Source organism: Telopea speciosissima, chromosome 1, assembly GCF_018873765.1.
Source record: "Telopea speciosissima isolate NSW1024214 ecotype Mountain lineage chromosome 1, Tspe_v1, whole genome shotgun sequence".
In the NCBI taxonomy this organism is placed as follows: Eukaryota; Viridiplantae; Streptophyta; class Magnoliopsida; order Proteales; family Proteaceae; genus Telopea; species Telopea speciosissima.
The window spans coordinates 38354278-38365777 of record NC_057916.1 but is presented as its reverse complement, the minus strand read 5'-3'; the positions used below and the strand labels follow the sequence as shown (position 1 = coordinate 38365777).

Sequence of the window (11500 nt, the reverse complement as noted above, 5' to 3'; positions counted from 1 at the left end):
TTACCTTTCTAGGTCAAATAAGTTTGCCAATATATCTTCCATTCTCATCGATGGTTGTTAGTGTCTTTATAGGGTGTTCTCTCCTAGTATACATGAGGTGCATAATGTTGGAAAATGAATTTGACTATGAATCGGATTTCGATTCCCACTAGGAAAACCCAGGGGTAATTTGATAATTACTCCATTACTTAGTAATAGGGTTTTGCATTATATATAGATATGATGTGAAAACCCTAGGGTTTCTCTAATAATATTATTGAGGTTTTCCATCTTCTCCAGTTTTCTTCTCTACTAATCTGTGATTAGGGTTTTGATAAAAACCCAATTGATTGTGGAGGAGCTTGCATTCAAGGGAACACAAAGCTATACGTGTGCGTGGGACTCATTGTGAAAGGACTAAGATCGCGTGGAGGCTTTGCACTTGTGAAGTTTCAGGTAATGTTCGAAACCTTAAGTTTCGTTTTGTGTTTTGAATGATTTATCCCATCAATTGCAACGATTCCAATTCGCTTCCATCGAATCGTACCCACGATTCTAATAGTGATATCAAAGCCTCGCTTTCATATGAGAAAACCTTCAATTTTTTTTCCGTATTGTGCGTGATCCTTTAATTTTTATTCCAATTAAAAAAAATAATTGTTCATGGCGGGCGAAGAATCGTCGCATAGCCCACAGGCTGAACCTTGGCTGTGCAGGGATTACATGGCATGGGCATGCCGATCATGGTTGTCAGTACTTTGCAATCGAATATCAAAATAAAAATAAAACAAACAACAGTGCTTTTGATTAAAAGAAAAAGTTTTTGAACACTGTACCGTGAATAGTAATGTTCACAGAATAGTAACAAACAAAAGAGTTTTTGTTTTGATTATTATTATTATTTGTGGAGCTTTTGTTTTGTTTATAATTGAATACAAAAGTGTTTTGGTTTCATACCTGGGGCCTCGCGCACTATAGACCCAAGCCAGCCTTCACGGCCATGGAACCTCACCCAGCCCTTGCGGCCTGCACCACGAGCCCCACACCCATTGCTGCCTTCTTTTCAAGGCTGCTTGGTCATGGAACCAGACTGCAGCCTGGCCCTTGCCTGTAGCCCATCATATTTTTTTGTGCTTGGCCGTGGCGGTTACCGGTCATGGTAAAGTTGTTTGTAACCTACACAGCAAGAGTTGTGTCAAGCGGCCAATAGAAGGAGAGGAAGAAGATGTTAGGGGTTTTTGAAACCCAATCATGAAAAGACTAAAATGACCCTCCTGCGGTCCTGCCCAATTTTTTTTTTAAAAATTAAAATATGGGCTGAAGGTAATTTTAGCATCATGGGTTTTGGGTGGTATTTGGAGTGGGTTGGCTATTGGTTTTAGAAACCAGTGGGTCCTTCGGCTATTTGGCATGCGCTTGGTTTTATTTTTTAAACTAATTGTTGTCTCTAATGTTGGGCCTTAGTTGTTAGAGCCCATATGGGTTTGGTTTTTTGGTAAATTTAAGGGCCTAAATGTTTTTTTTCTTAATTGGATTTTGATCTAAATTTTTATGTACATTGGATGTACATGAATTCTTTTTTGACATAAGATGTCATGCCATACTAAGAGTTAGTATGAAATAATGTCTTTTTATTATTTTTCACATATATTGGAATTAAAATTGAAAGGATCATGTACAATACAATGGCTATGGCTAGGGGATTAAAATATTATAATCATGAGATGCGTTATGTGGATGGTGAATGGCATGGCATGCATGTGGTGATGTGTATTTTATTCCTCTATTTCTCTCTCCTCTTTCTCTCTTTATGTAAAGGTTGTAATTCCTCTCAAGCAGTCCAATTGGTGGGCTGATTTCCTGAGTTTATTTATTTAAAAAGAATGTAATAAATAGGATTAGATCTAAAATTTTTTTTTGGTGATATAATCATGATCGTGGATCGATGCCTATTCGATGGTGTTGATCGAGAGAAAATTGGAGGATGTGATTGCTTTCTTGAAGAGTTCAAGACTTCTTTTATTATTTTCCTGTAATAGTTATGGAGGATGTAATTTTAATTGCATTTGTATTTGCATTATCACATTAATAATGCCGTGTTGGAGTGACATTTAAGGCAATGATTACTCCCACCCATCGTATAGTCAAAGTGAATTCGCATTGGATGCGAACTCATGTTGATTGTAGACGTAATTCCATAACCACTAGATTCTTTTATTTTCATGTGATGAATGGATGGATGGATGACCATATTATGGTGATGATTGTATACGTTTTCGTTTTTTCTCTATTTAAAGCAAGTGTGATATGAGAAACCCTAATTGGTAGGATTCTCATGACCTACCTTAGTCGGTGAGTGTTGAAATTCTGTTGACCTACTCTTGCAGATGCCGATAGGATAATGCTTCAGTAGTTTAATGGGATGGTCTACATTCATCTCCTATGTGATAGGTAGAGGATATGGTCAGTGGGAGATGCACTACGATAGTGGGCATTAAACCCACGATGCCATGATTTACTCCGAGACAAAGGGTATGCACTTGAGTTGAGTGTGTGTTAGCCGATAGGAATGGACATGACACTCAGGTGGCCAAAAATCATTAGAAGTCTACATGACTGATAGAATATTCCACTCAACCAACATGTATGTGATGAACTTCAATAGGATAAGTCATGTATATAAGGGTTGTTTTGTTCCAATGCACACCCCAAAGCTTGGAGGAAAGTTTAAGGTGTGAGTGACCGTTGATAATGCCCCCTCCTTTCAATGGTTTTAGATCATGCTAATTTGCTCTTTTGTATATCGTGTAGATTTGCTACAATGTCTTCCCAAATCAACTATGCTAACCTTATCAAAGGCCACATTTTAAATGGTGCCAACTATGTTGACTGGAGGAGGACCATTAAGTTGCTCGTGATCATAGAAGGTCTGATGTCTCTCTTAGAGCAAGATGAGCCTGAATACCCAGAAGACAAGAACCCTAAACTTGTAAATGCCTATGAGTTGTTTAGATAGAATAATTCTAAGGCCAAGCTTCTTATTTTGAATTCTATTGATAAAACAATCGCTGATTCTGTCAAGGATCTTTCCTTGGCACAGGACATGCTGGAGGAGCTGAAAGAGTTGTACAGTAGGCAGAACAGACATTCCCACCATCAGCTAGTCTCACTTATCCACAATACAAAGTTGACCCCAGGGACTCCAGTGATTGACCATGTCATGAAGTTGAGGAATTTATTCCAGGAACTGGAGACCCTTGGAACAACTCATCAGTTGGAATATAAGATTGATGTTATACTCGACTCTCTTCCTTGGGATATCTACGGGTATTTTATTATCCATTTTTACATGAATAAAATCTTCGTAGAACTTTCCAAGAAGTTGAGGCAGCATTAAAAAAAAGCAAAACAGAGGTCTTAATAATAGAACAAAAGCCTTCTTCTTCTAAGCCCAAGGGTAAGAAGAAGAAGAAGACCAACAAGGGTAAGACCCCTAAGGTAGAATCCAAGGGCATTCAGAAGAACAAGAAAACTGAAAAGGGACCTTGCTTTTATTGCAAAAAAGAGGGACATTGGAAGATAAACTATCGTGCTTTCCTGGAATCTTTGAAAAAAAAGTCGGAAGAAGGTATTTTTGAAACTTTTGTCCTTTGAAGAACCATTTAATACTTGGTTGGTGGACTCTGGTTCTACCACCCACATTTGCAATATGTTGCAGGGGTTCAAGCTGACAAGAAAGCTGAGTAAGGACAAGGTTTGTCTCAGAATAGGTACCGGGGCTGAGGCCATTGGAGATTTTTATTTACATTTTGATAATACCTTTTTGATTTTAAGAGATTGATTTTATGTTCCCAATTTTAGGAGGAATATTATTTTTGTTTCGAAGCTAGTTTTGGATGGATATACTTTTCAGTTTGGAACTAAGTTATCTATTCGGTAGAATGGTTCATATGTTACTACTGGCTTCCTTGATAATGGATTATATCTCTTAAAATCGGTTCTTAATGTAAATGAAATTTCCAATATTACTACTAAAAGAGAATCAGCCCAAGACAATTCAACTTATTGTTGGCACTTGAGATTAGGTCATATAGGAGTAGAAAGGATAAATAGATTGGTAAATGACGGTCCTTTAGATAGTCTAAAGGTAGAGCCTTATCCAACCTGTGAATCATGTCTGCAAGGAAAAATGACCAAGAAGCCCTTTTCCAATAAGGGCAAGAGGACTAAAGATTTGTTAGAATTGGTACATTCAGATGTATATGGACCCATTAACGTTCAAGAGAGGTACGGCTACGAGTATTTCGTAACCTTCACTGATGATTACTTTCAATTTGGATGCATATACCTAATGCACCACAAATCGAAAACCTTTGAAAAGTTCAAAGAATTTCGAGCTGAGGTTGAAAAGCAATTAGCTAAGTGTGTCAAGTGCCTCAAATCAGATCAAGGAGGAGAGTACTTATCAAATGAGTTCAGGGACTATCTGAAATATGCTGGGATTATATCTCAGTTAACGGTCCCGAGAACACCTCAACAAAACAGTGTTTCAAAGAGACAAAACCGAACCTTATTGGATATGGTCCGGTCTATGTTGAGTTATTCAGAATTACCTTTATCATTTTGAGGTTTCGCCTCGGAGACAACAATCTATACATTGAACAGAGTGCCAACAAAATCTGTACCCAAAACACCCTTTGAGTTAGTCTATAACATATTAGGGTATGGGGTTGCATTGCACATGTACGTAAGCAGTAAGCAGACAAGTTGGAATCTTGTACTGATAGATGCTATTGTCTTGGATACCCTAAAACTACTATTGGATATTACTTTTATGACCCCGTTAGATAGAAGGTTATAGTAAGTAAACACGTGGCATTCCTGGAGGATGATATGATTTCTTGTATATCTGATCCAGTAGTCATTAAAGTAGTTAATGACCAAGAATCTTCTACACCTGTAGTACCTTTAGTCGACATACCCACTAAGGAACAACAACCTCAAGAACCTCAACGTAGTGGGAAATCTATCAGGCCTCCACCTTGGTTGAATCTTCTTACTGAAGAAAATAAAAAAGTGGAAGAGTTCCACTTTGTGTCTAATGCTTCAGACATAGATCCCTATACTTACTCTGAGGTTCTAAAGGATGTTGATTTTGCAAAATGGTTGGAAGCAATCCGCTCTGAAATGGACTCCATGAACTCGAACCACGTCTAGACTCTTGTGGATCCACCTCAAGGCGTAAAGCCCATTGGATGCAAGTGGATCTTCAAGAGGAAGAGAGGTGTGGATGGAAAAGTGGAACATTTCAAAGCAAGGCTGGTGGCGAGGGGATACACTCAGAAAGAGGGTATTGATTACGATGAAACCTTCTCACTAGTGGCGATGATTAAATCCATCAGGATTCTATTATCAATCGTTGCACACTATGATTATGAGATATGGCAGATGGATGTACAGACTGCTTTCCTTAATGGACATTTAGATGAGGTCATATACATGGATCAGCCAGAAGGGTTTTCTTTCTCAGGAGAAGAAAACAAGGTGTGCAGATTGTTGAGGTCCATTTATGGGCTAAAATAGGCTTCCAGGAGCTAGAACATCCGTTTTGATCAAACTGTCAAAGAATTTGGGTTTGAACAAAATATCAATGAGCCATACGTTTATAAGAAAATTAGTGGGAATGACGTGTATTTTCTTGTCCTCTATGTGGATGATATATTGCTCATTGGGAATGATGTGGGACTTCTTTCATCTGTAAAGATGTGATTATCCAAGACATTCTCAATGAAAGATTTTGGTGAAGCCAGATACATCATAGGGATAAAGCTTGTGAGAGATCGCAAGAATAGGATGTTAGGCTTATCACAACCCACTTATATTGACAAAGTGCTGAATAGGTTCAACATTCAGGATTCCAAGAGAGGAAATGTTCCTCTCAAGCATGGAATTGGTCTTTCTAAGTCACAGTATCCTCAATCTGTTGAGGATATTGAGGTTATGAAGAGAATCCCTTATGCATCTGTTGTAGGGAGTCTCATGTATGCCATGTTGTGCACCATGCCAGACGTTTGTCATGTGATAGGGATTGTGAGCCGACATCAATCCAATCGAGGACAAAAGCATTGGACTACTGTCAAAGGGATCCTCAAGTACCTGAGGACCAAGGGTTACTTCCTAGTTTATAGTTGTGATCAGTTGTCAGTTATGGGTTATACAGACTCAGCCAGACTGACAAAGATTACAGGAAGTCTACATCAGGGATGGTCTTTTTGATGGATGGTGGAGCCATAATTTGGAGGAGTGCCAAACAGAAGTCAACAGCCGACTCCACAACTGAAGCTAAATACCTGGCAGCTAGTGAGGCAGCCAAAGAAAGTGTTTGGCTCAAGAAAATCTTGATCAACCTAGGGGTGGTTCCTAAGCTAGTCGAGTGTCCCATTGCATTGTTATGTGATAATAGGGGAGCTATAGCATAAGCAAAGGAACTTAGAGCTCATCAGAGGAATAAGCACGTGGAACGGAAGTATCACTTGATTCGTGAGATCATACAGCGTGGTGATATAGCCATTGCTAAGGTTGATTCTACAGACAATATTTTTGATCCATTAACAAAGGGTTTGTCACCTATTGTATTTGAGAAACATGTTAAGAACTTGGGCATTAGGTTTATGAGAGATTGGCTTTGATGTACAAACTTGATTATTTAAATTAAAGTGTTTAAGTTATTTTGATTGGCATGATCATATATTGAGCTCAATTTGTCCATAGGTTTGTTTACCTAAAATTGTTCACCACTAGGGATGAGATTGGACACCCTGTCTTATATGGTGGTCAGACTGTGTGTTCTTAGGAATGTTGATTCCAAGGCGTAAGTGTGAGTGTACATATAGTGTGTACATTGAACTGGATCACTCAAGAATTTCACATGTGGTGATACTCTCAGTTGAAAAGGACAAATGAAATTCTCTTAAGTAGTTCACGATTAGTCCCTGGACCTAAGGGGTCCTTATCGATGCAGTCACGCACTATGCATTTTGGTGTACCAAAGTTTTGATGACTCTCTGACTATACATCGGTGCGTTGGATTCATGGTGTTTGGTTGTAGTTGAAAGAGATGCCCAACAAGGAATCCACTGCCCATTCTTTTAGGAGAATATCAAAGAGAGAGATAGTCTATGATAGATTGGACGTAAACCCGGATCCGGTGATATTTTCTCGTGGTTTGAAAATGTTTTTATAATTATATATACAAAAAAAATTTATCAATTTTCTCGAGCCTTTTGAAAATGTTTTTCTCTGTCCAATCAAGGTTATGGAATCTCTGACATGGCATTACGGTTCATTGGGGATTTGACAGTATTTTACACATGCCCTATATTGAACCATGCGATATTGCTCAGTGGAGGACTGATACGTGTATTTACTACTTTCTTTGGGTATTGATTGTTACATCTGCTTGGCAGCTTTGTGTTGGTTAACCCTGTGTTTGGAATATAGTTCAGTTAAGACACATGGCATAATAGGTGCAATCCCAATGGGATCCTACCCCTTTCCTTTAAGTCCAACTTACATGTACAACGCTTGGATCATGAATTCTTTTCGTGATGGATCCTCATATGAGATAAGATCTCATATTAGGATGGAGGAGATTGTTGGAAAAGGAATACGATTATGAATCGGATTTTGATTCTCACTAGGAAAACCCAGGGGTAATTTGGTAATTATCCCATTACTTTGTAATAGGGTTTTGCATTATATATAGATATGATGTGAAAATTCTAGGGTCTCTCTAATAATATTATTGAGGTTTTCCATCTTCTCCAGTTTTCTTCTCTACTAGTCTGTGATTAGGGTTTTGGTAAAAACCCAACTGATTGTGGAGGAGCTTGCATTCAAGGGAACGCAAAGCTATACGTGTGTGTGGGACTCATTGCGAAAGGGCTAAGATCGGGTGGAGGCTTTGCACTTGTGAAGTTTCAGGTAACGATCGAAACTCTAAGTATCGTTTTGTGTTTTGAATGGTTTATCCCATCAGTTGCAACGATTCCAATTTGCTTCCACCTGATCGTACCCACGATTCTAACACATAGATCTTGTGAGGGGATTGGTAGAAGGCCTAGAGCATATGATCACAATCTTGTGGAATGGATTACTTCCCATTCTGGTCGATTAACCTTGATTTTCGCCCATAAAACAACCTCAAAATTAACCATCAAAACCAAGAGACAAAGCCCATAAACAAAGGGCTAGGAACACCAAAACACTTGAAAGGGCACTATTCAAAGGCCTCCTATTTGGGCAGGAAAACCTCAAGATATCTGTCCATATTTGCATGGTTAATATATTAGGGGCCCCTTTTATATCTTGCTCAGTGTTGAATATATTCTCTATTAAAAAAAAAAAAAATTTAAAAAACAAAAAAACTGCTCCAAGAACAATATACATTGAAATTATATGTGTAAATGGGTTCAACATTAACTTCTTCAAAGACATACCATAAGTAGGAATTATAGGAATAATAAAGACTAACATGCCCTTATGTATTTTATTGTCTATCATGCATAGCTAGCTTGATGAGTTGGAACTATTTATCTATTTATAGAATTCCATGACAGAGAAGGCAGCAAGACGAAAGACGAGTGTAATGCCACTAAATCCAGCACCACTTGCCAAGGCCTTGTATTCCTTCTCAGTCCTCTCCTTACCTCCCATGTGTTGTGTAATCATAACCAAATCCATTCCAAGTGTAGTTTTTGCTAGCAAAGTAGTCTCAGGTATCTCTGGAACAATCGTCTCCAAAACAACCACCTTCCCATTTTCTGGTAGGGATTCATAGCAATTCTTCAATATACTCAAGCAATGCTCATCACCCCAGTTATGAAGTACGGTCTACAAGCAGTTTTAAGAAACATACAAAATATTAGTTAAAGGGTGGTAAACGGTTTGGTTTTGGGTTAAATGGTTCGATTTGATTTGATTCAGAATGTAGTAGGTAGAAATCAAAATCCTCCTAATGTTTATTAAATGGTTTCAATAAAAGATTTCGGTTGACATTAATTTAACAACCATGAAGGAAGTCATGAACTACAACATTCATTAACTGAATAATAGGGGAAGTGTTTCCTGTGAGAGAGCGTAGCTCCTATATGTGCACAAAAGTATCAGGTGGACAGTCATTTCCACCTTTAATGGGAGCGGGGTAGTCATTTCACCCCCTCTTTGTCTTTGCTGGGATAGTACGCTCCCCCACAGGAAACATATATTCTCCTTGAAAATATATATAAGTCACGAAAGGAACCATTCAACTAGGCATATATATATACATGTGCTTACCTTCATAAAGATGATGTCCCCTTTTGGAACACTCAAAAACATATCACCTACAACATGCTCCACCCCTGGCAATAAACAAAATTGTTAAAAACTATCCTTTGTCTTCAACATTTATAAAACTAAAATAGAAAGTTAGAAAAAAAACAAAAAAGGAAAGAAAGAACTATCTATGATTTGTACAAGAATATATTACCAGGATAAGGTGGTGCATCAGCTATCACATGTGGTAAATCAAAGTTAATACCCTTAATGGTAGGGTGTTTGAAAGTGATCAACTCAAGAGTTTTCCCTACTCCACCACCCACATCAACCACCACATTCACATTGTCAAATCCCTCATAAACCTCAATTATTAGTTTCAATAATGTGATGGAGGTGATACACATTGCTCTATTGAATATTTGGTTGAACCTTGGGTCAATGCCAAGGTAGTCATAGATTGGCATTCCATGGGCTTTGTTAAATGGAACTCCTCCTTCAAGAACTGCATCTTTCAAGTGGTGCCTACAATATTAATATTATCAAGATGAATAAAAACACTGTTAATGCAAACACCAAGAAACACAACGAAACAAAAAAGATTCAAGCAAGGATGACACAGAGGTTTAACGTGGTTCACACACCAATTTAATGTGATACACTTATGGGCGAAGCTGAAAATGATTCACTATGTAATGAAGAAAATTAATGGATCGGAGATCTCTCAAAAACACTGAAAATTGCAGCAAGAACTCTCACTAGAAAACCCTAACACGAAAATTCCCAAAATCACTCTTCTCACTCTTGTTTAGTCAACAAGACAATAAAACAGGGTAATACTCTTCCAAGTCGGGTTGTACATCCGCTACCATCGCAGATCTCACAAAATTTCTCCTTCAGGTCGCCACCAAAAAATGTCGGATCGAAGCATACAATAATTCAAGACACACATAACAAACACTAAAGTAATATTGTACATATTAATGGATTAATAACAAATTATGGAAGACTAACCAGCTATCCAAGAAGACCTTATCTTGAGTCAAGTGAACCAAATGACACAACAAACCTCCATCTTCATTTGAAGCAAAATGTTTGCAAACAGGTCCTAAACCATACAGCCTTTGAACTTTACCATCATCACCAGTGAATTGAGAGGAAGTGAATACGGAATAGCTGGTTAAGAGACGGAAGATACGATCAAGCATATCAGGTGCATCTAGGTTGTTCTTTATAGGGAGCAAAGCTGCTATCTCTACACAGGAAAGTTGTTTTTCTGGACCAGTTTTTTCCATGATATCTATCAGATTTAGATCTATGACCGCTTTCATGACCTTATGAACAACCGATCCTGTTGCTAGTTGTACTGCTAATAAGTAGCGTTGTTCTTCTTCGTCGAATTCTTCGGGCCCCAGGTTTGCTATTGCTGATGCCATATTTCTTCTTATCGAAGTCACAAATGTATATTTTTGCACACGCACAGGCTAAAATGGCTTGGACTACACAACTGATATATATAGAGAGAGAACACGCAGCCGTGTAAACCACACGCAAGGAACTAAAAGAGTCAAGAGCTAGGTCCATTTTTTTATTTTTCTTTTTTCTTTCTCATATATGGGCTACTTAGATGGTCCCATGTTGGTAGTGACTGAAGGGATTGAAGACGGTTTTGTGGTCCATATAAGGATTCGAGTCCTCACTTTCTCATGACACCTTTTAGAATCGTGAAGGCGACATTAAGCTAGTTTTGATGAGCAGTCAAGAACGAAAAAAAATATCATGAGACGTATTCTCTGACCTCTTCATTTTTTTTTTTTTTTCTTTTGTGCATACACTCTCATGACCAAAGAAGTTTATTACCATATGAGTTTTCATACCTACCCCATGACTAAGATAATTGATCCTTACCTACCCCATGACTAAGATAATTGATCCTTAATTACCCTTGATTAGGATAATTGATCCTGTAACATATTCTTAGGAATAGATTAGGTCCTTTCCATATTTGTTGGGTGATTGACCCTTGCACTTTCTTGTATAAATACTGCTCATTACATCAATAATATACACAGAAAATTCAATCCCATAGTTTATTGAGATTTATCAGACTAAATATCAAACTTTAGAATATCCTTTGGAAAGGAAAAGAGGACTTCCACTTGTAGGGGTGTCAAAATGTGTAACGAACCAAGGCTTATTGTACCGG

The 11500-nt window shown here is 38.0% G+C and overlaps 1 protein-coding gene across 1 annotated transcript; it reads right to left on the bottom strand.

The window, feature by feature from the left end:
* Positions 1 to 8574: 8574 nt before the first annotated feature.
* LOC122649077 (caffeic acid 3-O-methyltransferase-like) lies at positions 8575 to 10730 on the bottom strand. The gene is made up of 4 exons (XM_043842442.1): positions 10309 to 10730; positions 9509 to 9819; positions 9316 to 9380; positions 8575 to 8871 (listed from the first exon to the last, which is right to left on the bottom strand). The coding sequence occupies exons 1-4, from the start codon at positions 10728 to 10730 to the stop codon at positions 8575 to 8577; spliced, it is 1095 nt and encodes a 364-aa protein (XP_043698377.1).
* Positions 10731 to 11500: the final 770 nt, after the last annotated feature.